Source organism: Eutrema salsugineum, unplaced genomic scaffold (assembly GCF_000478725.1).
Source record: "Eutrema salsugineum unplaced genomic scaffold, Eutsalg1_0 scaffold_6, whole genome shotgun sequence".
In the NCBI taxonomy this organism is placed as follows: domain Eukaryota; kingdom Viridiplantae; phylum Streptophyta; class Magnoliopsida; order Brassicales; family Brassicaceae; genus Eutrema; species Eutrema salsugineum.
This window is the reverse complement of record NW_006256547.1, coordinates 3,581,574-3,609,502: the sequence shown is the minus strand read 5'-3', so window position 1 is coordinate 3,609,502 and position 27,929 is coordinate 3,581,574. Positions and strand designations below refer to the sequence as shown.

The 27,929-nt window shown below is 35.7% G+C and overlaps 7 protein-coding genes and 1 pseudogene across 7 annotated transcripts; 1 reads left to right on the top strand and 7 right to left on the bottom strand.

Annotated features, from left to right (window-relative positions):
* Positions 1–139: 139 nt before the first annotated feature.
* Positions 140–1,804, bottom strand: LOC18011772 (cytochrome b-c1 complex subunit 7-2). The gene is made up of 4 exons (XM_006394736.2): positions 1,600–1,804; positions 1,349–1,506; positions 680–727; positions 140–474 (listed from the first exon to the last, which is right to left on the bottom strand). Exons 1-4 carry the CDS (start codon positions 1,691–1,693, stop codon positions 406–408), a joined length of 369 nt encoding a protein of 122 aa, XP_006394798.1. The 5' UTR covers positions 1,694–1,804; the 3' UTR covers positions 140–405.
* Positions 1,805–2,006: 202 nt separating this feature from the next.
* On the bottom strand, positions 2,007–5,536 carry LOC18011771 (probable boron transporter 6). Its single transcript, XM_024151351.1, has 14 exons — positions 5,448–5,536; positions 5,129–5,234; positions 4,929–5,011; positions 4,641–4,833; positions 4,401–4,539; positions 4,158–4,323; positions 3,912–4,078; positions 3,644–3,817; positions 3,447–3,542; positions 3,232–3,351; positions 2,809–3,128; positions 2,429–2,708; positions 2,202–2,321; positions 2,007–2,103 (listed from the first exon to the last, which is right to left on the bottom strand). The coding sequence occupies exons 2-14, from the start codon at positions 5,230–5,232 to the stop codon at positions 2,056–2,058; spliced, it is 2,010 nt and encodes a 669-aa protein (XP_024007119.1). The 5' UTR covers positions 5,233–5,234; positions 5,448–5,536; the 3' UTR covers positions 2,007–2,055.
* Positions 5,537–11,489: 5,953 nt separating this feature from the next.
* LOC18011770 lies at positions 11,490–11,903 on the bottom strand. The gene has a single exon (XM_024151058.1). The coding sequence runs from the start codon at positions 11,901–11,903 to the stop codon at positions 11,490–11,492; it is 414 nt and encodes a 137-aa protein (XP_024006826.1).
* A 669-nt stretch (positions 11,904–12,572) lies between these two features.
* LOC18011758 lies at positions 12,573–12,941 on the bottom strand. The gene has a single exon (XM_006394733.1). The coding sequence runs from the start codon at positions 12,939–12,941 to the stop codon at positions 12,573–12,575; it is 369 nt and encodes a 122-aa protein (XP_006394795.1).
* Positions 12,942–13,830: 889 nt separating this feature from the next.
* On the top strand, positions 13,831–17,110 carry LOC18011610 (putative nucleobase-ascorbate transporter 10). Its single transcript, XM_006394732.1, has 14 exons — positions 13,831–13,966; positions 14,044–14,141; positions 14,556–14,732; positions 14,818–14,918; positions 15,004–15,079; positions 15,190–15,249; positions 15,408–15,610; positions 15,715–15,811; positions 15,930–16,016; positions 16,109–16,167; positions 16,277–16,368; positions 16,470–16,547; positions 16,629–16,783; positions 16,892–17,110. The coding sequence occupies exons 1-14, from the start codon at positions 13,831–13,833 to the stop codon at positions 17,108–17,110; spliced, it is 1,638 nt and encodes a 545-aa protein (XP_006394794.1).
* Positions 17,111–17,367: 257 nt separating this feature from the next.
* LOC18011682 (transcription factor HY5) lies at positions 17,368–18,765 on the bottom strand. Its single transcript, XM_006394731.2, has 4 exons — positions 18,301–18,765; positions 17,933–18,116; positions 17,674–17,830; positions 17,368–17,524 (listed from the first exon to the last, which is right to left on the bottom strand). Exons 1-4 carry the CDS (start codon positions 18,581–18,583, stop codon positions 17,453–17,455), a joined length of 696 nt encoding a protein of 231 aa, XP_006394793.1. The 5' UTR covers positions 18,584–18,765; the 3' UTR covers positions 17,368–17,452.
* A 745-nt stretch (positions 18,766–19,510) lies between these two features.
* On the bottom strand, positions 19,511–21,432 carry LOC18011681. Its single transcript, XM_024151815.1, has 7 exons — positions 21,322–21,432; positions 21,074–21,160; positions 20,779–20,967; positions 20,499–20,660; positions 20,363–20,416; positions 20,138–20,269; positions 19,511–19,897 (listed from the first exon to the last, which is right to left on the bottom strand). The coding sequence occupies exons 1-7, from the start codon at positions 21,430–21,432 to the stop codon at positions 19,511–19,513; spliced, it is 1,122 nt and encodes a 373-aa protein (XP_024007583.1).
* A 4,607-nt stretch (positions 21,433–26,039) lies between these two features.
* On the bottom strand, positions 26,040–27,414 carry LOC112083411 (annotated as a pseudogene).
* Between the last annotated feature and the right edge of the window lie 515 nt (positions 27,415–27,929).

Here is a 27,929-nt window from a genome sequence, read left to right as displayed (position 1 = left end):
GACTCACATGGAATTGTCTTCAAATAGAACACCATATCGTTTTCTACTGACCAATCTATTTAATATAATACCTTATCCTATTCTTATCTACCTCAGTACCGTGCAAAGCATCGCTGTACATGATTCATGTAAAAAATGTTTAAAATGGCATCTTTGAGGAACTTTGTAGACATAAACACTTAACCTCCTTTTTATTTTTGTTACACCAAGAGTTTTGGTCCAAGACTCTCTCCCCTTCTGCACTCCATTGCTCAACCAAAACTTACATTAAACATCAATATCATACAACCTTATACATAAGTACAGTGTTTACATGAACTGTGGATAACCATACATAGCAAACTAAGAATAGGATCTGTTTGGTTAACTAGGCTTTTAAGTATTGCACAAGAGAGACTAACATGCTTAAGGAATGGTTCTCTGGTAAAGAGGTAGAGCTCCCAATGCCTCTCGCTCAGCTCTCTCTCTCTTCACCTGCAAACAAAGCCCCCACGTAAGAACATTGCTATAAGACAGAGAAAACCAAAACATCTTCACTTTCTTGGTCATGGATCTAGCAGCAGGAGATATGAATATGGATATTTGTGTAAATCAAACCAACATTGGGTAGTTTGAGCTGGCAAAAGAAAGTTAGGCGTCATCCTATTTTTGTTCTTACAAGAAATTGCATGGGACTTACAAGAGCCAGCATTTCTTGGAGGTAGCTCCTGAATGGTGTCTGCATTGCCTGTGAAATTATAGAGACAAAGAAAGAAAAAGGTTTAAATAAGCTTCTATAGTCCTATTTCACAATTAGAAGAACCATATCAGAAACATTTCTTTCATGAAAAGAGGCAAAAGAAGCTGTAGTAGATTCAAGCCTTCCTCAGTCATGAGGAATGTCATATGTTGCAGCCTGCAGTATGATGGTACATAAAAGAAAAACGTGATACAATATCTTACAGCTTATCGGGCTATGCTATAAAGACTATACTAAGGAACTAAAAAGCTTAACATGTATGGTTGTTCACAAAAGAGCATTTTAATCCATGTCTTACTTAGACCTTAAATTAGAAAACATTCATAGCTTACGACAAAAAAGTAAGCATGGAACATTGGGAAGAGAATAAAATTATAAAATAGCCTAAGCAAAGCAATTGAAAAATGCAGCTTGTAGACACAATCTCTGCAAACACTAATGCATTACACATAATCAATCCAGAGAAAGCGACAATATGATCTAATTTCTCTCTGCAAAGCTTAAACGTCGGTACAATCAATCACACATTACAATGCAAACCAGAGAAGTTCAAACTATCATAGCTATCTCCCCCTGTATATAACTTCGTTTGGAGACACACAGACATACCTGAAGATTATCAGGGAGGTACTCGTGTTTCATGGAGAGATCCAATGCACGCTTTAGACGCTGGTTCCGAGCATCAACAATCTCTCTGGGCAATCGATTAAGCGCCTCCTTAATGTCCAAATCATACAAAGGGTCGTAGAGATCGTCGTATCTGAGACCTGAAATTCGAAAAATCAAAAATCAGGGCGAAAACGAACAGAGAGGAACCAGTGCTCGTTCCACAGTGAGAGAGAGAGAGGAAAAATGAGTACCGTATCTACGGAGGCGGTTAGAGATGGACTTCATGTGCAGACGAGCTAAGAAATTCTTCCTCGGATCGACTAGATATTGGAGAAACGACGCCATATCTTCTCCTGCTGTACATCGAAATGCGATTGCAACCTATGCTAAGTTGCTAACCTTATATTATTTATTCTATTTTACACAGGAAGGAAGAAGAAGAATCAAGAGACATCTGATAAAACGGCGTCGTATTTTGCGAGATTATAAAACAATGCCTTGAGGTAAGACTCGAAGAAACGATCATCCATGCAACAAGTGCTGGATTATTTGAATGCGATAGTCCAGATTCGAGGACAAGTTAACCACTAAGAGTCATGAATTGCTGAAAACATGTATTTTCCACTATAAGACAGTTATAACTTAGTCGATGTAATATGCACAGATACATTTGTATACAACAACAACAACTGCAAATCATGGTGTTTTCAATGTGGTTCAAATGTTATGCGTCTCTCTTCAGGCTCCGGGTACACCTGGAACAAGATTCTTGTTTATGCATTTTTTTTTCTTGGATTGTGGGTTAACCAAACCGAATAAATAGTTGGAATATGTATGAAAGCTATTTGATTACCTCCTTGAAACTTATAGTTCGGATCCTGATTTCACCTCTACTAGTAGTCATCTCGTCCAATATCTCTGCGTCGTGGAATTCATCTTCACATTCTGATAAATGACGAGAAGATCCCAGTTTCTGCTCACGAAAATTGTTTATAAGTTCTATCATTCACAGTAAGCTTCTGACTAAAATCAAGAATCATTAAGACAAAAAAAAAATACATAAGAAAAAAAGAGCATTACCCGGTATGCAAAACTCGAGTGTTGCATAGGTGCTGCTACTATTTCTTCATAGTCAGCAGCATCTAACACTTGAAGGTATTGTGGATCGAACCACTTGGGGAGCAAGTGTTCTCTGATACTTATGAGTAGGAAGAATAGCGCCGGGAAAAATATTCCAGCCATAGGAATCCATGTCATCCCATAACACAAGAGAAAATATACAAACTGGAATAGTGTAAAGGCCACAATCACTCTATATGGTACCAACTCCACAAACGAAGCGTGTACTCCTTCTAGGACTCTGCATTTTATGAAACCAGTCATTCAGAAACCAACTCTTTCTCTGCAAATAAACTAAAGAAAAAGAAAAGGCTTTTTTTTTTTTTTTTTTTTTAACTAACTTGAAAAGTCGGCTTGGAGGAATGAAGAGAAGCAACAGTCTCTCAAAGAACTGGTTTCCGGGGAGACTGTCTATTGCCATATAAGCAAAGTAACCCCAAAGAACTGAACTTGGGATCATTTTGATGACTGGCACAGCTAGGAGTGTTAAACCCACTAGGATTGATTGCAACAGATTGCTCACTCTTTGCTCGTTTACTCTAACCGGTAAGTTAGCCTCTATATGCACATCAGGATCGAATTTGCCTTTTGTATCCTCTCCTTCCTCGGCTCTCATTACCACTTCTTTCAAGTCTTTCAAATCCGTGGCTACTGAACAAAGCTACACAAAATGTTTGGTTCTTTTTATTTTCCAGTTCTTTTCTTGCAGTAGATTTGTCAGATTATTCTATAGATATATAGATATAGGAGAAGCCATTACTAACTTGAGGTGTACATGTCTCCATCTCTATAAACACTCTTTGCATTTTCCCATATATTTCTGATTTGCTGGCTTTCATCTTCATACACTCTTTCGCACTCTTCACCATTTTCTTGCGTGTCAGCTGCGAAAAAAAAAAACAAAAGACAGGCTTTTAAGTTGTAAGAATATATCCTCTCTGTTTTAACTCTCTCTTCTTCTCGTATATTTTGATCTTACCTGTCGATTGAGAATCGCAAGACTCTTTGTGTGCATTGGAGCCTGAGGAATAACACCATTTGAAGGAGGAAGTCCAAGTAGTCCACATATTAAAGTCTACAAATCACCATAACAACAAGATCTCAAACTTTTCACTACACCATGAAAATTGAACAGTATCTTTGAAAACAGCTTTTAGAACGTAAAAGAAAACACACCATAATTCCCAGCAAGAAGATGTCGTAGTGGTAAGCAGAAGGGTTCTTTAGATTAAACTCTTTCTGCTGTGCCATTTGTGAAGCTACACTATGGTCGAAGAAGTAAAGTCCTGCTATCATCAAAGCAGGTATAAACGCAGCAAAGATATACATTACTGGTACCTTCCCCATGTCCTGTATACAACAAGTTTTGCATATCTCTATAAGTAGATAGTTTATTTTGAAATTTGATTGATCATAGTAGCATGTTTTCCATCTAAGATCTTACCTTGATTACAGTCCAATGGTACAATGAAGCTGGCTCCCATGGAAGAGGACAAAAGAGTCTTCGAGGAACACTTGGAGGGACTTTACTAGGAATCGTGTAAGACAATGCTGTCCATAACAAGACCATTAAGGGAACACCATAATCTCCGATGAAACTCCGAAGCCACCCTATAGTTTTTAGTGGTCTAAGTCAACATCTATGTACACCTTATATAAGGAAGTATAAGTAAATAGAAAAATGACACACCAAACCCGTATTTCCAAGATTTCGCTCTCCTGCTCTTCAGCGCAGTGATTACAAGGCCTAGAGAGAAAATTATTGCAAGCAACCCATTTGTATAAAGCCAGAGGAAATGTGACTCTCCTGATTCATGGCTTTCACTCTCGGGGGCATGAAACTCGCTAATCAATCCCTGCATGTATGTATAAAACACGCATGTTTCACTATAACATATATATGGCTAACCTGAAAAATGAACTGGTGCTGTACCTTGATAGCTTCTTGTAAAAAGAGAACAGCAATCAACATGCCAAAGAGTTCCCCAGCGATTCTAGTGAATTTCGTGATGATTTTGCAGGCATTAAATATCGATAGAAGCATAAGCAAAACTGCAGTCCATACACAAACCCTGCATAAAATTAGCAAAAGAAAAAAACTCTCAGAGAAAACAGTTACATTCACACATTCCTAACTAAGTAAGAGGGTAAATTATTTTGTTGGTGTCATTACCATGCAACCCAAGCTAGGTAAAGCTCCCCACCAAGATCCGGTCTACTAACGCAGAAACTATAAAGATAAGTATACATAATGATGGTTGGCTCTGCAACCCCAAGTATCAACAATGGCTGTCCACCAAAAACCGCGTGGATGATTCCGCAGATTGATGTAGAAGCTAATGTTTCCACTGCACTCAGAGCTCCGCCTAGAGTTGAATAGAAATCATCAGAGGTAGGAGAAAATGCACTGGCGAGTTCATAAATAGCAATAATGGGAAGATACAATATGTGTATATGGTACCTGTATGTTTACTTAGTTGCTCACCAAAGGCAACAACTGGAAGAGAAGAGGCAAAGAAAATATAGCAAGTCGGAGCCAAAATCCTAGTGAAACATTGAAATCAAATAGTCAAAAAAGTGAATTTGATCTCAATGTTTAGCATCAATATACTTACCAACCGAAAGATTTAAAATTTGAAATTTGTGTCAATTAAACCTTACCTTATACCATTTTTTATACCAAGAATCCAATCTTGTTTGTAGCATTTGCGTCTACCTTCAATATCTCTGAGTATTCCCTGAAATGGACCTCTTTCACTCTCCATTGCTGTAGAAATTCACACACACATTCACAGTTATGATGACAATTCCAGAGTAACCTAAAGAGAAGAAATTGAAGAGGCGAAAATAATACTAGGACCATTAAACCTCTTCCAGATTTCGGACAATACTAGGAATAGAATCAGACAAAACCTAAAACAGCTATAATATCTGCAAGAAGTGGGCACATGGCTTCTAATCATGCATTGAATCGACATACCTGGAGAGCTCAAGAATCCGGCGAAGGTACCTTGCTTCTCTCTCTCGAAAATCGAGGAATTTTGTTAGGAAAGTCTAGAGAGTGAGGGAAGAAATCGGCGGAAATTCAAAAAAAAAGAAAAGCAAGACAGACGATCGTTGGGAGAAAAGAAAAAGAAGGGACTTGTATTGCTGAGGTGGCAGAATATCATTGGCAGAACAAAGGAGGAAACTAGAGAGCCAAAATTCGTTTGCGATGCGTGTTTTTTAGACATAAGTCACATAACTAATAGTAAACCGCGTAATTCTCCACCCATGATTCTAACTGTTTTACCAATAATCCAGTTATAACATCTAATTAAATAGTTGACCAAAACAAAACAGCTAATTAAACTCCATGACACGTCATCCTGTTCAGTTTTAGGTTAAATGGTTTTCATTCACCTTTAATTTATGAATTAGCGTTTCTTTGGTCCAAATGTTTACTCAATAGTCAATATATTTATATTTCCGTAAATGGCTATAAAAAAACGGGATCAAAATCACAAGTGGCCAACAAATTTGGCGAATGTAAATAGCTTATTTCGTTGCTGTTTTTTTGTTTTTGTTTTTTTTAAGTTTCGTTGCTATATCAGTAGGCCACCTCATTATCTATCCCCCATTCATAGTAGAGACTAGAGAGTGGTGTAGCGATGGTACAGTCTTAAAATAGTAGTTAATTTATATTCCTTAAAAGCATAAACGTACACCGAACTCGATACATAACCATTATATTTTATGTAGATTTTTCAGAACTTTGTGGAAAGCCATACGTAATTGCTGTAGATATTAATCTTTGAAAGCGTCTTTTGTGTTGGATAAGCTTGAAATAACTTGGAGATCAAGTTAGAGTATATTTTAGAGATATCTAATATACTTATCTAATATTTAGGAGTTATCTAAATATGTAACTATTCTTAAAAAGATTAAGAAAGATCTCCACTATATAAGAGATACCAAAGCTGTGGTAATCCTTATGAGTTTTGAGAGATTAAACACTTAAGGTTTTGAGTTAGTTTCCTTAAGCTAATAAGAGAGTTTTTCTTATTAAATCTCAAAGTTCTATTCACTTACATTCGATATTTGGTATCAGAGCTTACGATCTTAGCACAGAGATTCGATCAAAGGAACTATGGGAGATCTTGTTCCTGCTATACGACCTAAAGAGGCGAGTGGTTCCTCCATTCAATGCCCTATGCTTACTACTACAAACTATACGGTATGGTGCATCAGAATGAGGAGCTTACTCAAAGTTCACAAGGTTTGGGAGATTGTGGAAACAGAATCCACTGATGCCGAGAAGAATGATATAGCATCAGCACTGATTTTCCAATCAATACCCGAAACCCTAGTTCTTCAAGTTGGAGAACTCAACACTGCGAAGAAAGTGTGGGATGCGATCAAGACAAGACATGTTAGAGCTGAACGAGTTAAGGAAGCACGCTTACAAACACTAATGTCAGAGTTTGACAAACTCAAGATGAAAGACGAGGACACAATCGATACTTTCTCTGGCAAACTTTCAGAAATTTCTTCAAAATCAGCAGCACTCGGAGAAACCATTGATGAATCAAAGCTTGTGAAGAAATTCTTGAAAAGTTTACCAAGAAAAAGATTTATTCATATCGTCGCAGCTCTTGAACAGGTCCTTGATCTAAAAACAACTACGTTTGAAGACATTGTTGGTCGTTTAAAGGCATACGAGGAGCGAATAAACGACGAAGAGGAGGAACAGAGTGATGATCAGAGTAAACTCATGTATGCAAACTCTGATTCATCAAACTCTCAAGCGAACTATAATGGAAACCGGGGAAGAGGACGAGGAGGTCGTTCTAACTGGAGAGGAAGAGGTCGCGGACGAGGACGAGATAAGGAAAGAGAATATCGTGTGACATGTTATCGTTGTGATAAACAGGGCCATTATGCGTCAGATTGTCCCGACAGACTTCTAAAGCTCCAAGCTACTGAAGAAGAGAACGAAGAAGATACCACTGAAGCCGACAAGCTCATGATGCACGAAGTAATATTTCTCAATGAGGAGAAAATCAAGCCCAAAGTTTTTGATGCTGACCTAAACACGAGTAATGTGTGGTATCTAGATAATGGTGCCAATAATCATATGAGTGGAAACCGGTTGTTCTTCGTGGATCTTGATGAGACAGTTACTGGAATGGTAAGATTTGGTGACGACTCGCGCATACATATCAGAGGAAAAGGTTTGGTACGATTCATGTTCGACAATGGAGACAATAAAATATTAGACAATGTCTATTATATTCCTGATCTCATAAGCAATATCATCAGCTTAGGCCAAGCAACAGAAGCAGGATGTGAGATACGAATGAAAAACGACCGTCTCAACCTTCTTGACCGAAACGGACAGCTTCTTGTGCAGACTACAAGGTCGAAGAATCGTCTGTACAAAGTAATCCTGGAGGTGGACTACCTGAAGTGTCTGCAGCTAAAAGAAATAAGTGATTCAAGTAAGTGGCATGCACGTTTGGGGCATGTGTAGTTCAATACCATGAAGCTAATGATTAACAAAGAACTCGTAAGTGGCTTACCAAGGATCTCGGTGGAGAAAGAAACTTGTGTGTCTTGTTTACTTGGAAAACAAACACGACAAGCGTTCCCACAGTCAACATCATACAGAGCTTCTCAAGTCCTTGAGCTTATACATGGGGACCTTTGTGGTCCCATTACACCAACAACATCAACACTTAAACGATATGTATTCGTCATTATTGATGATCATACTCGTTATATGTGGACAATGTTGCTGCAAGAGAAAAGCGAAGCACTTGACAAGTTTAAGAGTTTCAAGAAGATAGTGGAACAAGAAACAAAAGCCACGATCAAGACGTTCCGTACAGATAGAGGTGGAGAGTTCACATCACACGAGTTCCGAGATTTCTGTGAGGAACATGGTATACATCGACACTTAACAGCACCATACTCTCCACAGCAAAATGGAGTAGTATAGAGGAGAAACAGGACTCTGTTCGATATGACAAGAAGCATCCTTAAACATATGTATTTGCCAAATTATCTATGGGGAGAAGCTGTAAGGCACACCACTTACTTGATCAACAGAATGGCAACAAGATCATTTCAGGATCACAAGACACCATATGAAGCACTGAAAGGAAGAAAGCCAAATCTCAATCACCTACGAGTCTTCGGGTGTATCAGCTATGCGAGAACAGAGGCTGCAGGTCGAAGAAAATTGGATGAAAGATCACAGGTATTGGTCCATCTTGGAACAGAACCAGGCTCAAAGGCCTATAGATTGTTTGATCCTGCAAACTGAAGAATTGTGGTAAGTAGAGATGTAGTTTTCGACGAAACTAAGAGCTGGAAGTGGGCTGGTCTAGGAGAAGAAAGTAATAGAGAATCGGGCATGTTCAAACTACAGTTTAGCGAGTTTGGCAACAGAGGAATCAGAAGGGATGAAGATTCCATCGAAACACCTGAAGAATCGAGCAATGATTCAACAGAAGAAAACAGAGGAGGAACTGCAGGAGATGATGCAGATCAACTCGATGACACTGTTTCAGGCGACGAAGAACAAGAGAATGCTGAGGTTCCATTAAGAAGATCAAACAGAACACATCGAAGACCTGAATACCTAGCTGACTTCGTATGTCTCGCTGAAGTTGAAGGAGAGCGACTCCTACTGGTCCTGAACGAAGAACCGTGGAATTTTAATGAGGCAAATGATTCAAAAAATTGGATATCTGTTTGTGAAGATGAGATTTCATCGATAAACAAGAACAAAACATGGAACCTCTCTGACTTACCAATGGGAGCTAAAGCAATAGGACTAAAGTGGGTTTTCAAGGTTAAGCGTAATCCTGATGGAAGTATCAACAAGTACAAAGCAAGGCTTGTTGCAAAAGGATATGTTCAAAAACATGGAGTCGATTATGAGGAAGTGTTTGCTCCTGTTGCACGCATTGAGACCATTCGCTTCATTATTGCTATAGCTGCCTCAGAAAATTGGGAAGTACATCATCTAGATGTCAAGATGGCGTTTTTGCATGGAGAGCTAAAGGAGGAGGTTTATGTCACACAACCTGAAGGATTTGAGATCAAAGGGAGTGAAGACAAAGTTTATAAACTAAACAAAGCACTCTATGGATTAAAACAGGCACCTAGAGCATGGAATGAGAAGCTAAATAAGGTTCTAAAGGAGCTAAGCTTTGTGAGATGCACAAAGGAACCATCGCTTTATCGAAAGGAAGAGAAAGGAAGCCTCATAGTGGTTGCAGTTTATGTGGATGATCTTCTGATCACAGGATCAAGTATGCGAATGATAGATAAGTTCAAGGAGGAGATGGCAACCAGATTTGAGATGAGTGACCTCGGAAAACTTTCTTACTATCTAGGAATTGAAGTACTGCAGCACAAAGATGGCATAAATCTGAGTCAAGAGAGATATGCATCTAAAATTCTGGAAGAAGCTGGAATGAAAGAATGCAATGCATCTCAAGTGCCGATGGATCAGGGTGTGAAACTTTCAAAGGATGCTAAAGAGGATCGGATTGATGAACAAAGATACAGAAGGAGCATTGGGTGTCTTCGATATCTTATTCATACAAGACCAGATCTTGCGTTCAGTGTTGGCGTTCTAAGTCGTTATATGCAAGAGCCTAAGGAGTCGCATGAAGCAGTTTTAAAACAAGTGCTGAGGTATCTACAAGGAACTCTATCCTATGGTCTTATGTTCAAACGCAGGAATGGCACAGGCTTAGTAGAATACAGTGATAGCAGTCACAATGTTGATGAAGATGATGGAAAGAGTACCACTGGTCACATATTCTACTTCGATGATTGCCCTGTTACCTGGTGCTCACAAAAGCAAGAAACTGTGGCCTTATCATCATGTGAAGCCGAATTTATGGCTGCAACAGAGGCAGCAAAGCAGGCGATATGGCTTCAAGAGCTCTTTGCCGAGATAACTGATAAGGAATGCAAAAAGGTAACAATTCGAGTCGACAACAAGTCAGCCATTGCACTTACCAAAAATCCGGTGTTTCATGGTCGTAGCAAACATATTCACCGGAGGTATCACTTCATACGTGAGTGCACTGAGAATGACCAAGTGGAGGTCGAGCATGTACCAGGGAATGAACAGAAGGCTGACATTTTGACAAAGCCACTTGGAAGGATCAAGTTTAAAGAAATGAGAAGCCTTATGGGAGTTCAAGATGTGAAGGAAGTTAATTTCAAGCTTAAGGGAGACATTGTTGGATAAGCTTGAAATAACTTGGAGATCAAGTTAGAGTATATTTAGGAGATATCTAATATACTTATCTAATATTTAGGAGTTATCTAAATATGTAACTATTCCTAAAAGGATTAGGAAAGATCTCCATTATATAAGAGATACCAAAGCTGTGGTAATCCTTATGAGTTTTGAGAGATTAAACACTTAAGGTTTTGAGTTAGTTTCCTTAAGCTAATAAGAGAGTTTTTCTTATTAAATCTCAAAGTTCTATTCAGTTACATTCGATATTTTGTATAACAAAAACCCAATTATGAGTCTGAGTGACTATGACTATAACTTATAACTATAACATTGGCTAGAAAGATATTTACATGTGTATTGGTTAAGGGTTTAACAGAAATTTAAAGATTTAAAAAAAAATATATATATATATATATATGAAAAAACGTTAAAACAACATTTATAATGAAATAAATGTAGTATTTCAATTAATAAATATTAACGTTTCCGCTTCAACGTTATTAATAGCTATTTTCAAAACTCATAATGATCGATAATTTTATTCTAAAATGTCTAATTAATTTTAGACACATGTCTCCATGTGTTTTTCAAAACATCTATATTTTTGACAATGTCGTATGCATGCTTGTAAATTCATAACCAACAATCCATTGTTTTGACAAAAAAATCGGTGGTTTCAAACTTTCAATAGTACTCGACTATTTGAATTGTAAAACTAGCTAAATGTTCAATCTAAGAAACATTCCTAAACTCTTACAAATACTTTAACCTTTATTAAGAAAACAAAACTAATCCGGCCAAGACTGATAAGCCCAACGAACCGAAACCTGTCCATCCAAGAATATTCATACTACCGTTTGAACCATTAACGTGGTGGTGTGACCCAGCCACGTAAAACGGATACCCGCCTAGCCCGCCGCGAGACTTTCTTAGACGACCGCGTCCCGTGCGGGCCATACCGCCACCACGTCCACCTCCTCCCTTACCACCACCGCCTTTTCTGATAAAGACTACTAATTCCGGTGTCTTTCCACCGTAGGCAATACCTTCTGGCTTGGATATAGAGGAAACATGACTCGTATCAATGGAGGCTAAACGTAACGATCGTGAATCTACGGGAAGAAGGTTTTGTTGAACATGTAATAAGAAAAGAAAATACAAAAGCAGCGATGTTTTTGTCAAACCCATGTTTTGTTCTGTTCCTATACAGCCTCTTCTTTTTATTTTTATTATTGACGTCTCCCTTTATATAGCAAAAAAAAGGGCGAATTATGACGCGGTATTTATTTTCTGCAAATTAACACGGTTTAAGTTGCCAATTTTATTTGTATTTTTTTGTTAATTGACTCATTTCTACAATTTAAATCGACTTTACCAAATTTTATGTATCCCTTTAGTTAGTGTTTATTTTCTTATAGTCATCTATAACTATTTAATCTTTCTTTTACCTAAGAGGTAAATACCAAAAAGTATGGTGAAAAAAAAACGATAACTAGATTACATCTTTTGTAAGATAATTTTATTCATATTTTCTACCTGGATTGGTGAATAAATTCTAACCAGATAGACTAAAGTTTTTTCGCGATTTGAGAGAATGCATAGAAACATTTTTTGATAAAGAGAATGCATAGAAACATTTTATTTCAACTATTTGAAAACCAAAAACGTTTATTTATTTGATATATAACTTTCTATTCCATCAAAAATAAAAAATCATGTTATCTTAGGTGACCAAACCTTGGTTTTCTATTGTAGTATCTATAATATTTGCATGAACCCAATAATTAAATCCGTGATGGAAAAATCAACTTAATAGTAGAAATACTATTTTAATTTCTTAAACCCATAACAAAATTGTTAATGAGAAACACAAGTTAAACCATACGCGAGCTTCGAAAATCCTAACCATCTTTTTAAAATGTAGTCCATGACCCTTTTTTCATCGTTTTCATATATATTGCACAACATTTTGACGTAATGAGACGGGAACTTTCTGTTCACCCTCACATAGAACATGATGGCACGCCCTGTATCTCTGCAATATTGGTCCACAAAAATGTCAAACTTTGATATCTTGGGCTCGGCTGAAGAGCTTGGTGGTTGCGACCGGGCAATATTTCTTCTTATGCAAATTTCCTCAGGGTTTATTTTCTCGGCCATAACGGCAACAAAGACTACAGAGAAGGTCATGAAGAAGATGATGATCGTGCTCATGGAGGTATTCATTGTTGCTCGCTTCTTGATCCAAGTGTTTTTTGGGAGGAAAGAAGTTCAGATAATTATATACTAATGTTTTGAGAACTTAAGCTAAGACTGTTATTTGAGACAGAGACTTGTAACCTATTTGACATTTATCGCTTCAGTTTTATTATGTTTCAAAATTTGGGTTTTACTATTTTCACTTGGTATTAGTTTTGGCGTTTAGTTTTACCAAATATCAATTAAGATTGTCAAAGTGTAGTGCTGGTCACACAAAGACTCTGACCGTAGGATTTGAGCTTCCAAGAGATCAAATGACATTGTTATTTAATAACAATCAGAGAAAGTGTCTTGAATTCTGATTAGTAAAAATTTCGTTTTGATTTCAAAACTTATATTTAAATAATAATAAATCATTTATTTTTCAGATCAAATCAAAGGAATTTTCAAAGGATTTGTATTTCAAATTTCAGATATCAAAACTGACGTACTAGACTTTTATTACCACATTAATTGTATATAATGCACTCATTTAATCATTCAAATTATGTTTCTAAAATAAATAAAAAGTTCGAGAAAAGATTAAGAGTTTGAACCCAAACCTTTTTGACTTCTTCTCCTTCACTCCACACCTTCTCCTTCTCTTTCAAATTCTCTCAACCCTTCGACTAGATCCTCCCAAACAAAGCTTCTTCGATCTTCCTCCCGTGTGGGTTCCTTCTTAAGAGTAAGTCTTCTCCATTTGTTTTATTTCACGATTTATTTTCTTTTTAAAGTTGTGGGTGATCATTTTAACCTCTTAAGGGAATGTAATGATATAGATTGATAAACATGTTCTATTAATGTAGATACAAAAATTGACGGATACCTTTTTTATTGATCTACTTGAAATAACAAGAAGACAAAAAAAGTTACCATGTCCACGGCCAATGGTGGCGGCAACGGCGGTGGTGGAAACACTAACAACAATAGGACAGTGGAGTTACAGCCCCACCCGGTGAAAGAACAGCTCCCCGGGATTGAGTATTGTGTCAATAGTCCTCCTCCTTGGCGTATGTCCTTAAAAAGAAAATTATTTGTTTATGTTTAAGTAACTTTGTCTGTAAATAATATTATTTTGGTGTTGCAGTTAAAGCGGTAGTGTTGGGTTTCCAGCATTATTTGTTGAGTCTTGGCATCACGGTTCTTATTCCAAGTCTCTTAGTTCCACTAATGGGAGGTGGTGATGTAAGTTTTGATCTAACTTCATTGTCTCATGTGGTGTTATTTGTTATACTCTCTTAAAATAATTTTCTTGTTTTTTAAGATATGAAGTTTTGGAAAGTTTTAAACTTCTAAACATATTTTTTCAAAAATATTAACAAATCGTAATGCATACATAATGTATGCTTCTATATTTTTATTAATGAATTATGATTTTGAAATTTTTTTTTTTCACTATTGTTGTTTAAACGTATAAACGCATTATTTTTGATGAAGTTGTTAATTAAACTCACGTTTCTATATGGATCACAACTTTATTTTTATTGTTTTAAAAGGTATTTTAAGGAAAGGCTTTCAAAAAATGATATATGGAATCAGATTTTGAAGATTATATTTCATGAAGAAATAAATATTGGATTATATTGTGACATTTCTCAGGCAGAGAAGGGTAGAGTTATACAAACATTGCTATTTGTGTCTGGATTAACAACATTGTTCCAGTCTTTCTTTGGAACTCGATTGCCTGTGATAGCTGCTGCTTCTTATGCCTATATCATACCTGTCACTACCATCATTTCCTCAACCCGCTTCACTTACTACACTGATCCTTTTGAAGTAAGTGTTAACCCTTACTTTCATCATTAATTTTATAAATTAAATTTTTACTAATAAAAAATTGTTTGATCACATAACTAACCAGAGGTTTGTGAGAACAATGAGAAGCATACAAGGGGCTCTGATTATTGCCGGTTGTTTCCAAGTTCTTGTATGTTTCTTAGGCGTGTGGAGAAATATCATCAGGTACATAATTAATATTATATTACTGTACCGGAATTGGGGACTAAACCTTTAAATAAAAGTATATTTTTGGTTGTGTGATCATTAGATTTCTAAGCCCACTCTCCATTGCTCCTTTGGCAACATTTACCGGACTAGGACTTTACCATATCGGCTTCCCTTTGGTATGATTATATATATATATATATATATTGAACATTTACAATCTAACTATTTGTGTTAATTATTGAATACTTTACTATTCTTCATAATATAAGTTTTTTTGGTTTTCTAGTTGGCGAGATGCGTTGAGGTGGGACTTCCCGGATTGATTCTTCTTGTTGTTATCACTCAGGTAAAGCTCTAACCTACACAAAATTAAGGTTGCGTTTGGTAAAGGTAAAGCAATCACATAAATTAATTCTGTAAAGAATTTACATCTACATTTGTATTATAATATCTATCAAGACCTACACGTTTAATAACGTCTATTTATTTCTCTGTGGGTTGTAGTACTTACCGCGATGTCTGAAGATGAGGCAAGGAATGAATTGGGACGGATCAATATGCAACCGTTATGGCATAATGGTATACATTCCATTGGTATGGTTGTTCGCTCTGTTACTCACAACGAGTGGTCTTTATGACCATAAGCCTCGAACTACTCAAACTAGTTGCCGTACAGATCGTGCTGGTCTCATCACCAACACTCCTTGGTCAGTTCATCTATACATTTGAACGTTATTTATAAGGCGAATTCACTATTTCAATATTCACTTTTTTTTCTTTTTTTCTATTCTCTTTATATGGATAACAATAGGGTTTACATACCATATCCTTTCCAATGGGGAGGCCCAACCTTTGACATAACTGATTCTTTTGCGATGATGGCTGCCTCTTTCGTCACTCTCTTTGAGGTTAATCTTTCATTTTTTTTTTAATATGAAACTGATAATTAGATATAATGAGTATCACATATTAGAACTCAAGAAAACAAAAATTAGGTTTTATGCAAAGTCTTATATATTATTGTAGTCAACGGGTTTGTTCTACGCATCCGCAAGATATGGAAGCGCGACGCCGATTCCACCATCAGTTGTTAGCCGTGGTACTGGCTGGCTGGTTAGTCTAATTAGTCACTTTTTGATTTAACATTTTTTTAACCGTTTATTAACTATATTTTATCTTCTTATATTTGAATGAATGTTTTGTAGGGAGTTGGTGTATTACTCAGTGGCATGCTGGGAGGCATCTCAGGGATCACAACATCAGCGTAAGGAAATATATCTTTAAATTAGATTTTTATTTTCTGAGAATTTATCGATAACTACAAATTCTAATATACAAATCATAATAAAAGCTTATGATACGTTGATGTTTAGAGAAAATGTTGGACTTTTGGCCATGACTAAGATTGGGAGTCGAAGAGTGATACAAATATCAGCTGCCTTCATGATTTTTTTCTCCATTTTTGGTATATATATACTTATAACCTATCTTCATATATATATATATATATATGAGTTTTCTAAATATTTTCACGATTAGTATTTATTTATTTTGATTAACTTGCAGGAAAGTTTGGAGCCTTTTTTGCGTCCATACCGTTACCAATCATGGCATCTATATACTGCATTGTATTATGTTATGTGTGTAAGTCTCTTCATCACATCATACATACAATTTCTATTAAGTTTAAAATTACTTTGTACAATAAATATCAATGCAATGCAGCTTCTGCGGGACTTAGCTTTCTACAGTTTTGCAACCTCAACAACTTCAACATTAAATTCGTTTTGGGATTTTCCATTTTCATGGCTATTTCAATCCCTCAATACTTCACAGAATACTATAACGGAGGTTGGCGGTCTGATCATCGTTCAAACTGGGTCAGTACATCTTCTTGTATACTTTAAGACGCATTTTTAACACTCTTTCACTAATTGACTAATCAAATTGGTTTTTGTTTCTTTGATTACTGTGTGAATTTAAAACAGATGGAAGATGTGCTAAGAGTGATATTCATGTCACACGCAACGATTGCGGGAATGATAGCATTAGTGCTTGATTGCACATTGTGTCGTAAGAGCGATGAAAGCAAGAGAGATTGTGGGCTGATATGGTGGGAAAAGTTTCGACTATACAATCTCGACGTCCGAAATGATGAGTTTTATAGTCTACCTTGTTGTCTCAACAATTTCTTCCCTTCTCATTGATGCTTTCACATATATAGTTCCTTCTATTCTTTTACCCTTTTGAATGTTTTTATTCTTCTTTTAACGTCTACCTAGAAGCTTATGGCGCTTGCTACATTCTTAAAGTTTTATTTAACTGGCTACATAATTATCTTTAATATTTCATTTGCCTTAATAGTTTGTTCGTTTATTACTAAACAATGTTCCAAAGTTTTGGGATGATCAACTAGATACATATAGCTAGGTGATCCACAGACCAATTTTTTTTTTTTTTTTTGTCAGAGACGGATTATCTAAAAACACATTATCCACAACAAACAAAAAACAAAACAAAAAACATAAGAAGAAGGTCAAACACTTGCGTCAAGACTCAGGATTAGAACCATCACCATTATCTCCCCTCTTATTCTTATTAGCCGTAGTATTCTTTAGAATCTGTAGAAAAGAAGACAGTAAAAAAACCATGAAAAAACATTGTGATCATAGTCAATGAAAACACAAGGATCTCAATCTCAAACTTGAAAAGATTAACAATGATGCTAGTGAAAGAATGGTGAGAGAGAGAGAGAGAGAGAGTAATATACATGTCTAAGCATTTGGTTCTCGTTCTGTAAAGTTGAGAGCCTTTCTTCAAGCTCAGAGTTTTTGTTCTCCAAGTCTTTCACTTTCTTCTCCAAATCAGTCAAGTAAGCCTTTTTTCTCTCTCTTGCTTGCTGAGCTGAAACTCTGTTCCTCAACAACCTAAAAGGGACAAAAATAAAAATAAAGAAGACTAAACAAGCCCCGTCAGAACCAAATCTACTGTTAAGCTCTGAAGGGTAAATCGGTCATAAAATACACAACCTCTTTAACCGTTTGTTCTCTTTATCAGCTGAGCTTCTCCCGCGTTTCCTCTGTCTTTCTCCCCCCGTCGTCTGAACCTGCTCCTGACCAGCCGCCGACGCCGAATTCCGGCCGGCGTTTTCTGTTCCGGTGATCTCTCCTCCGAATTCCGGCACTCTCCGTATCTCCTCGTCGCTTTCCATTCCTGCCGCAAAAGTGAGATTGTAAAAGACAAATTCGCAAGGGATTTGATATTTTCGATCTCGAGAATCAGATTTTCGATGGACCCAGAAAACCAAGATGGGAATTTTGTTCACCCAAATTCAAAAGGATCGAGCTTGAGGAAACACAAATTAAAGATCGAGAATCTGAGAGAAAAAAAAAAAGACCTTCTTTGGTCTCTAATGGTGGAGCAGAGCTTGATGATCTTTCACTACTTGATGGTAGAGAGTTTGCAGCTAAAGAGCTAGTCGTTTGTTCCTGCATTTTCCTTACTTCCGTAGAGATTCTATCTTCGAAGGAAGGAAAAAGAGCGGGACTTGCGAGAGGAGGGAGAAGAATCCAACAGCTGCGAGTAGAATTCCTAAGGAAAGAGATGAGTAAAGTAGAGCCATCAGATCTTTTACAGAATCGACGGTTAGAAATTGTGAATCGTGGAGGAAGATGAGCCATGAGTGGAATGTGATGATGAAAGGCACATGTGACTGGAACGTGGAGGAATCTCAGCCGTGGAAACTGCTATGAGGGAATACGTGGACCCCATTATTGAGCCATGAGGGAATACGTGGACCCCATTATTGTCCTCCAACTAGAAAGAGGTTTGGCCCATACCTTTTAAGATGACCAAGACAACTTGCAAAAATTTGATCCGAAGTTTCAAGGCTGATGAACAAAAACCCTTGTTCCCAAAAACATAAACGATTTTTAGTTTTAATATTAGTATATTACACGAATATTTATTCATTTTTTTTTTAAGCAACTCTCGCATCTGATAACTGATAAGCCTAATAAACGCACATGTGATCTGGTTTCATGCCTATGGAGATAGAGTGAGTGTTTGGTGCCTTGGTCTTTAAGCTATTTGCTCTCTGTAGCCTTAGTGAATACGCTGATCACACCTTTTAATAGCCTTTACCATCTATATATCTAATCAAGAAGATGTAAATCAAAACCGTAGCTTGATAATGATTTGAAATTGAAGCACACATTTCCCTTTTTCTCTTCAAAACATGTTTTTTTTATCTAGAAAGTTTAATTATATATGGCTCCTCTTTCCATTTTATTTCATACACAAACGAAACACTGATATATTCTAGAAACTTGTCCAATAGATGTCTTTTTTATTTATGGGTCACAAGTTTAGTTTTAGGTTGATATTTTTAAAGGCACCTAATTTGAATTTTACGTTTTTATTCAAAATATTATTTTCTTGAATAATTACTCAAATTTAAATAAATGTTTCTCGCAGTCAAATAAACATTAACCACTCACAAATTAAAAGACGTGCGTTAGCCTTGAGGAAAAAAAGGAATTTAAAGTTTAATTTATAATAAATTTATTAAATACCATGTTTAAAGATTACACTTGCAAATATTAAACTTAGCAAGAGTATCCTCCTGGACCACCATAATTGAAAAAGAATCCACGGTGATTACGATGGAATAGTTTTTCCTTACCAATTTTTAGCCCATAACATTTGGGACTATCTACCAACTCCTCTATAGGAAAAAAATCGAGGCTACGATGCTCATAGTTAGAACTCAAAACCCCTATATTTGAAAACATTGCTGATTCTTTATTCGGGAAATTACCATTACCCATAGGAGGACTAGAACCAGAAGGTGAACCTTGAACCATACCTCCAACCCCAGCCACATTTCCACCAACACTTAAAAGGTTAAATAACTCTTTTGGCAAATATCCAATATCTACGTTGTTCTCATTTGGTCCCAGTTGTGTGATCCACCAATTTCCTGTATTTTGGTCCTTTTTGCGTATAAAAATAAAGAAAAAAAAAATAAATAGTTTGTTAATATAAGAATTGCAGTGAAAAAAATGTAATAATTAAATTACTTGAAGGGCAAAGTATGCGAACTAGTTAAAGAGTTTTATGGTCAATACACATATCGATCACTAATTTGATTCTATAAGATTCAGAAATCCTTCATTATTGAGTAGGACTGACATATGTGAAATAATTATACATGCACAACATTAGGAAAATACCTGATGAATGAATCGATGCGACCAGACAGGTTTCCCTGGCGGAACATCAAAGGGTTGGGCTATGGGAATCACTGATGATACTTGAACAAACCCTGGACATGCCGTATTGTAACATCCTTTTCCATCTTTGCCCTATCAAAATCATATCCAATATTTACATGTTGTTTAATTTAAGGATTTATGCATTTAGGAAACAAAAGTAAATTGTCACATGCATGCGCACACCTGCCAAAATCCATATTTCCAAACACGTCCGTCGCCAAAAAGGCCTGGATTTGTCTGTCAAAAAAGACTTGCAATGACTATCCAAAAATTAAAAATGAATTAAGGGAAAAGAAAAGCAATTAAATGTAAAACTCACCATCAGTCCCGCTGCGATAATATTCCCTTCTTTATTCGGTCCAGTACTGCCTATATATATTGCACTAGATGAGGCTTGATCTTGTGCAACGTTTAGGTTATAACCATTAAACCACGCTTCTACACCATGAAATTGACCACTAAATGATCTTACTACAGCATGCTGCCAAAAGCCGGCCGGTTATAATAACATACATATAAATGTACATTAATACGTCAGATATACGTGGGAAAAAAATTGTTAGATTGAAAGGTGTTAGGAGAAAAGTGAATGCTTTTACATGTGTTCCAGGACTACCGCCTGATAGCGGATGGAAATGTTTTTCGGCAAAAAGTTGAGCATTTTTGACAAATTCTTTTGTAGTTCTCAACACAGGAACAGTTCCATCTGGACATTCTATTTTCTTCGTATATGTTTTATTGTCGCCAATCTGACTCTTTAATCTAGTTCTTGAAATTGATGGTTTCATCTTTTTGGAAAAAAAAGAAAAGAATATATAGTCAAATTGATCAATATCACATTTCATAAATAGAGAATGTACGTTGGAGACGAATTTCATTTCTTAAACCATGCACCTGGATCGTGTGGTTTTTGAGCAAGGGATGATCAAGTCCTGGTTGCTTATAAATATCTATGCAATCGTATGTCACATTTTTATCTATCTGCCAATAACAAAAAGAAGAAGAAAAAAAGATATTGATTTTTTTATAACAAAAATATAGGCAAAATGATGTTGAACTCAGCCCATGATATCAAAAAGATGATGTTGAATTTATCAAGTAGAAGGGAAACACGTGTCTAAAGTTTTCGTTTTGAGGCTAACCTTAATGGATTTGAGAGGCACCGCACCTTGATGATTGGAACGAACTGGAGCAACTGAGAATATAAGAGGTAAAAGATTCATAACAAGAGCCACCCTAATTCTATTTGACATTGTTTTTTCGTCTTCTTTTTTTTTTTTTTGATGAAAGGCTTACTGTTTTTGTGTATTCAAGACTGAAAATGCTCGTTATTTATGTACACAACACATCACCATGTCAAGGAGCGTATAGCAATATACTCCATATAAGGTAACATAGATATTCTGACAAAAGAAAGTAGAAATATTTGACCGAAGTTATTACAAAAACGTTATATCCATTTCTTTTGGGCTCGTATTATTAACGTTAAGAAATATTAGTTAATGTGTTGACCAAAATAAATTGTAGTCAATGAGAAAATATTTGGTGTCCCGCTATAAATTGTAGTTAATGTGATAAGCGGATAATGGTTGAGCAAAACATCCAGATTCCGAAATCCGGCCCGTTCGACCATATTTGCAAAAGGTCCACTTCGATTCAATCTTTTTTTCCAGATTTTACGTCTGTATTTACTCACCAACTTAATAAGTTTAATAGTATTAATTAAGATTATCGATACCGTTAGATCTTCCCACTCCCAGTCCTTAAATAAATAATGGAAAAATAAAACATTATAGTGCAAACAAAAATGTGATGCTAAGAGCCAGCAGACGAATCAGAGGAATGAGATATAAGAACGGGACCGGACGTCAAAGTGTCAGTGGCAACTCTGACACTCAGATTAATCCAACAAATCACATTTGTCCAAATCCAAGTTTCTTTTCTTCTATTTTTAACTTATAATTTTTTTTTTTAATATCTGAAATTCGAACGTCACCAAGCACGCTCTTATACTTCCTCGTATATCAACAAACACACTCTCACACTTTGCCATTGGAGGTCGTCTCAAGCTCTCAATTCAATTTTCTCAGCTAAGGTATCATTACATCTCTCGCGTGTAACGTGTTCTTCGTTTGGATCGATGATATTTTTTTTTCCTAGGTCGAGGTTTTCAGTTTCTAGATCTGTTTTGAGACTGTTTTATCTATAATTGAGCTCGTTTTTCTCTGTTTTTTCTATGTAATATATGTTTTCTTTTTGTAATAACTAACAAGGGATTTATTTACACATATGTTAGTGTTGCATTTTATATTTTAAGTGATTATATAACTACTTCTTGTTAAGATTATTTTAATTAAGAATAATATTAGAGACTTGAAACTTTATAGTCTCTCGTCTCTCCTACAGTAAAAAGAGAGAGAGTAAACAGTACTGCACAACCAAACACTAGTTGTTTTCATCCGCTACTTTGTTTTGTTTTTATATGGTAGATATTTAAACATTTCACTAGTTAGACACTTAGAGTATGTAAATCGCTGTATGCCCTAATAGATATCTTATGTTATATTTAAATAATAAATTGGGTTTAAAAATCTAAATTAAAGACCATCTTATTTTGCATGTGCATTACTATATAATTTGGGAAGAGAGATGACGGAAGATCCTAGTTTTTTTCCCCTTTCTCCAATATTCAATGACATCGTGACACATAGAGCCTGAAACCATCTCTAATTTGTTTTCAAATAAGAGACGTGTACAATATTTCAAATAAGAGACGTATACAATATATTTAATCAGTTTTAATGATAAGAAACTCAATGAAAACTAGTGGTAATCATGGTTTTAGAGTGTGCTGTTGAAAAAAAAGAGACTTAGAGTGTACAGTCAATTGATTTATTTAATCATAAAAAGATTAGATTGTAAGAATTTTTTTCTTTCAAATTTAATATATATTTTATTATGTTTATGAAGAGTGTTTTTTTATGAAAGTGAAAAAACTACAATTGTAACTTGTTTCAGTACACTGTTGTACTATTGTAGCTCACGCAAGTACTAATATCATCACAACCATTCAAACAATAATGACATATTTTGGTTACAAGCATTATACTGATTAATTTCAATTCAACTCTTTTTTTTTTAATAATTCGCTTCTTTCAAGAATTCTGAATGAAATTCCCACTTTCCTTTCATAAAATTTGTGAAAAAAAATTTGAATACTAATTTATGTTTATTTATATTTTGCTCATGTTTTGCTTATGTTTTTCTTATATTTTGCTTAATTTTGTATTTTTCAAAATATTATTAAATATTTCCTTAAAAATTTGTACATGTACTCTTTCTCCTAGATCTCTCAATACATCTCAATATATGTATGCTTATCTGATGATATGCCACAGACTATTAATTTGATTATTTGTTTGTTTTATTTTTATTTTCAACTGCAATGTATATAAATGCGAGTATATACAAGCAATTCTTCACTCAGTTTCTTAAAATATTCCTCATTTTAACGTTTCCAATTCTAAACTTTTTTTTATAGGCAACTTTATGACAGAGAGTAAGCCTCTTCTCTGAATGGAAAAGCGCGGAAAAAGGCAAGTTCCCCGAATATGGAAAAAAAGCTTAATAAAAGAGTGAGCTCAATATGGAAAAAAACTCAATATCTAAATTTTAAGGTTTATTAACATTCTCATCAGATTACTGGGAACAAACATTCGCATTTTTAAAACAAAAAAACATTCACACATTTTCTCATTCTTGGTTTTGAGAAATAGAGTGGAAGGTAAATGTCTCATCTTCACTCTATCGATTCTTCTGATTTCTGAATAAGGCTTTTAACCCAAAAAAAAGAAAGAAACAAATTTCAATTTCTCGTTTCTGCTGAACTTACAAAAAAAAAAACTTGGAAATTCTGTTTTCCTTTCACAGTTTTTGATTTCTGTTTTAAGGTATGCAATGAAAACTGTGTTCGGAATTTTTGTTCTTTTTCCAGGTTTCTCTTGCTCTAAACTTCTCGCGAAGCAACATGATAGAAATGTGTCTTTCTTCTTAATCGCAATGGAAAAAATGGTTGAAAAAAAGCTGAAACCTTTTTTCATTTTTTAGCACTTGCCCCAAAAAAAAAAACCGAACATTTTTGGTAAAGCAGGGAAAACAAAGAGTAAATAACTACCAAGTTATCGAAATCTGTTAAGAATTGAATCCCTCAATTCACTTTTCAATTCACTTCTTGTTCATTCGTTCACTACTCAAGAGACACCGAAATATTGACCCGGTTCACTAAAGCTACATCCGGGGGAGTCTACCGTGCTGCCTCACGTTCAATCGACATTACAAGAAAGAAGAATCTCTCACCGCCGTTTTTTTTTTAAAAAGAAAGAAGAACCTGAAGAAGAAGAACAAGAGAAGGAGGAGAAGAAGAACCCTAGAACCCAAGAAGATCTCTCTTACACTATCTAGCTGTCTCTTTCTCGCTATCTCTCTCAAGTCTCTGTCGAGAACTCTCGGAAGGAGAAAACGATGACTTAGAGAAACCATTTGTGTTTCTTAGGGATTATTTAAATTATATAGTTAAGTTAAGAAACCTACTAAGACCAGGTCCAGTAGTGGTCCGTTGGACGGATTTGGCTCGAGTTCATAGGCGAAATGGACTTAAAAAAAAAAAAAATGCCCAAAATCGACGGATCGGTCCGTCCGGAAGAGGTTGATGAACCCGTATCCCAGACACGTGGCGAAGCGTGAGAGAAGGAATTTTCGTGTCATGATAAGTAACTGTGTTTTAAAGTGAGTCATACATACCTCTCATCACTAAAATTGAATCAAAAATCGAAAATCTGTGTAACAAATGTTTAAGTATTTCTATATTTTAAAAATTGTGTGTTTGTATTTTTTTCTTAATAAATTGTATTTTTCTATAGTTTGCAATATATTGTATTCTTTTTTTAATAAGTGATTTTTATTTTAATTATAAAAAAATTTCAAAAAAAAAAATTAATATAAAATTCCGGATAAACCCCATTAACGGATTCACTACTAGAACCTCAAATTTAACCAGAGTTCATCACAAACGAAAAAAAAAATGATTTATTTAATCTGATGAACCCATAAGGGGGTTCACTACTGCACATGCTCTAAGAAATCTATGTTTTTTTTAAGTACATCAGAGAAACTTACATGAGTTTTTTTTTTTTTTTTTAAATTATATAGGAGAAGATTTTTATTTGAAATAACAATGCCATTAACGAAAGCTAGATTCGAGGAACTAAACATGGATTTTTTAAAAGGACGATCGAGCCAGTGAAGAAGGCTCTTAAAGATGCTGATTTGAAGAAATCTGAAATAGACGAGATTGTTCTTGTTGGAGGAAGCACTCGAATCCCAAAAATCCAGCAATTGTTGAAGGATTTCTTCGATGGCAAGGAATTAAACAAAGGGACTAACCCTGATCAAACTGGTTAGGTTTGGTTTTGGATTTCTCAGATTTAAATTCAATCTTTGGTTTATGATCATATAGGTTTGGTTCTTGGTCACTTATGACGCAAGAAAGAAAACAAAATTCAGGGGAGTGCCACAGGTAGAGGTGACGTTCGAAGTAGACGCAAGTGGGATTCTACAGGTGAAGGCCGAAGACAAAGTTGCAAAGACGTCACAGTCCATTACTATTACGAACAATAAAGGCCGTTTGACAGAAGAAGAGATCGGAGAAATGATTAGAGAAGCAGAGGAGTTTACAGAGGAAGATACGATTGTAAAGGAGAAGATTGATGCGAGTAACAAGCTTGAAACGTATGTGTACAGCATGAAGAGCACATTGACCGATAAGGAGAAGCTTGCGGAGAAAATAAGTGAGAAGAACCTCGTTTATTCATTTATATATAACAGACATGTACATTACACACACTACATTCAGCCAAAGCTCATATCACAAAGTCACTCATCATCAAAGGAGAGATAACTACATTCAGCCCTTTTATTCACTGTCTCTCTCACACTTCATTCTTTAAATTTCACACAAGTGTTGCCTTGGCGAGCTGAAGCGCTTTCTCCCGCCCGTAAAACTTCTCAACAATCGCAAGTGAAAACTCCATTGCAGTCCCTGGACCTCTGCTCGTTATGACGTTTCCGTCCACCACGACTCTGTGCTCAATGTGACTGGTCTGAGAGTTTGACTCTCACCACTGGGTGGGTAGTTGCCTTCTTACCCTATTACAAAATATGTACCTTATGTCTCAGTTTAATGACAACAAGAGTGATATAATAACGTTTTCACAACTCAAGTCACTGATTTGAATTTTGCACCTTGAGTAAACCATTAGGCTCCAAGACATAAGCAGGGGATGCGCAGATTCCTCCATATGGTTTGTTTTGTCTCTGCCTGTTTCTTTAAGCCCAGCCTGTAATCTTCAAGAGTTGAGCACAATGAAGCTATAATAGTGTATGCATAGCTGCTATAGGAGCTGCATCTAAAGGCTGTTCAATCTCTCTCACAAGATTCTAAATCAAACCTTTCACATATATCTTTCCTTGAGGGTCTTCCCACAAAACCTTGAGAATCTCATGAGGTATAATTGTTGTTGCTGGTCGACCCACCCACTTCATACCATCGATCTCCATACCATTTATGCTGTCAAAAAGAACAAAGACAGAAAAAAACAAAAACAAAAGTCAAAGACTTTCCCTTGTTATTTTCAGAAAAACGGATGTGTGTGTTCTAACCTGTTGAGAATAGTGTGCATGTTTGGCCGCTCAGAGACATCGAAATGCACATCTAATACATCGGAAACGGAAATAATACATCGAAATGTCTATCTAATGGATTTAGACAGAAGGAATTTCGATTTTGATTTCAATCGACTCAAACCACAAGCATCCGAGATGTAGATTAAAGAACAAATCGACGAGAGAGGAATCATAGATGAAATTGCTTACCTCCAATATAGCTCCGGCGGACATCTTTTTATCCAAAACGGCGAGAATCGGTGAAGATGCGACGGTGAGGCGATTTGGAGAAGGAAGAGTCGAAATGCTTTAGTCGGGAAGAAGGAAAGACAGGTTTCCCTGGCGGAACCCATTTTTTATTTAATCTTTTTGGCCCAAAATTGTTAAGAAACCCACTAAAATGCACCAATAAACATGCTCTTAATTCTTCTAAAACCCAGAAACATATATTTGATGAAGATGAAAACTCACGTGTATGACACGTGACCAATGAAGCCCATTGAGCTAGAAACCTTTTGTTTCCACCAGAAGCTTTCAGTACTTGTAATAATAATAAGTAGCTTCCTTCTTTTTCCATAGACCATCATTATCGCTAACACCCCATTAAGGGTTTTTATATTTTTTTTATTATTAATTTTGGAATAAGAGTTTAGATTAAAAACCTTCTTATTTATAATGGTCCATTGGTAAAACCGAGATAAGGTTTCTTAAGCAAATTTTTTTTAAAAAAAAATAATTTAAAACAAAGATAATAATTTGATTATAACATAAACACATTCTTAACATAAAATAGAAATTAGCATTCTTAACATAAACACACTCAGACATAAAAGGAGTATGAGAACAATACTCCATTTGGAAAGAGATAGAAGAAGCAAATAGATGAGAGCTTATGAAACAAATAAGGAGAAAGAGAATGAGAATAACAGAAAAGAGTCTTAGAAGAAATAACCAAAATGAGAAGAAGAACATAGAGTTAAGGAGAATGAGAATAACAGAGTCTTCTGCATTAATAAAAAACAAAGAAGGA

Excerpts from the sequence above, each read along its gene's own strand:
- LOC18011772 (XM_006394736.2), bottom strand. The coding sequence starts at position 1,693 with ATGGCGTCGTTTCTCCAATATCTAGTCGATCCGAGGAAGAATTTCTTA. Across the intron at positions 1,507-1,599 it reads TAACCGCCTCCGTAGATACG|GTCTCAGATACGACGATCTC; the intron begins GTACTCATTTTT and ends TTCGAATTTCAG. Across the intron at positions 728-1,348 it reads ACCTCCCTGATAATCTTCAG|GCAATGCAGACACCATTCAG; the intron begins GTATGTCTGTGT and ends ATAATTTCACAG.
- LOC18011771 (XM_024151351.1), bottom strand. The coding sequence starts at position 5,232 with ATGGAGAGTGAAAGAGGTCCATTTCAGGGAATACTCAGAGATATTGAA. Across the intron at positions 5,012-5,128 it reads GGTATAAAAAATGGTATAAG|GATTTTGGCTCCGACTTGCT; the intron begins GTAAGGTTTAAT and ends ATGTTTCACTAG. Across the intron at positions 2,104-2,201 it reads GAACTATAAGTTTCAAGGAG|GTGTACCCGGAGCCTGAAGA; the intron begins GTAATCAAATAG and ends ATCTTGTTCCAG.
- LOC18011770 (XM_024151058.1), bottom strand. The coding sequence starts at position 11,903 with ATGGGTTTGACAAAAACATCGCTGCTTTTGTATTTTCTTTTCTTATTA.
- LOC18011758 (XM_006394733.1), bottom strand. The coding sequence starts at position 12,941 with ATGAATACCTCCATGAGCACGATCATCATCTTCTTCATGACCTTCTCT.
- LOC18011610 (XM_006394732.1), top strand. The coding sequence starts at position 13,831 with ATGTCCACGGCCAATGGTGGCGGCAACGGCGGTGGTGGAAACACTAAC. Across the intron at positions 14,142-14,555 it reads CACTAATGGGAGGTGGTGAT|GCAGAGAAGGGTAGAGTTAT; the intron begins GTAAGTTTTGAT and ends GACATTTCTCAG. Across the intron at positions 16,369-16,469 it reads GATTTTTTTCTCCATTTTTG|GAAAGTTTGGAGCCTTTTTT; the intron begins GTATATATATAC and ends ATTAACTTGCAG.
- LOC18011682 (XM_006394731.2), bottom strand. The coding sequence starts at position 18,583 with ATGGCTCATCTTCCTCCACGATTCACAATTTCTAACCGTCGATTCTGT. Across the intron at positions 18,117-18,300 it reads ACCATTAGAGACCAAAGAAG|GAATGGAAAGCGACGAGGAG; the intron begins GTCTTTTTTTTT and ends CTTTTGCGGCAG. Across the intron at positions 17,831-17,932 it reads GAGAACAAACGGTTAAAGAG|GTTGTTGAGGAACAGAGTTT; the intron begins GTTGTGTATTTT and ends TGTCCCTTTTAG.
- LOC18011681 (XM_024151815.1), bottom strand. The coding sequence starts at position 21,432 with ATGTCAAATAGAATTAGGGTGGCTCTTGTTATGAATCTTTTACCTCTT. Across the intron at positions 20,661-20,778 it reads GCGGTAGTCCTGGAACACAT|CATGCTGTAGTAAGATCATT; the intron begins GTAAAAGCATTC and ends GGCTTTTGGCAG. Across the intron at positions 20,270-20,362 it reads GGAAATATGGATTTTGGCAG|GGCAAAGATGGAAAAGGATG; the intron begins GTGTGCGCATGC and ends TGATTTTGATAG.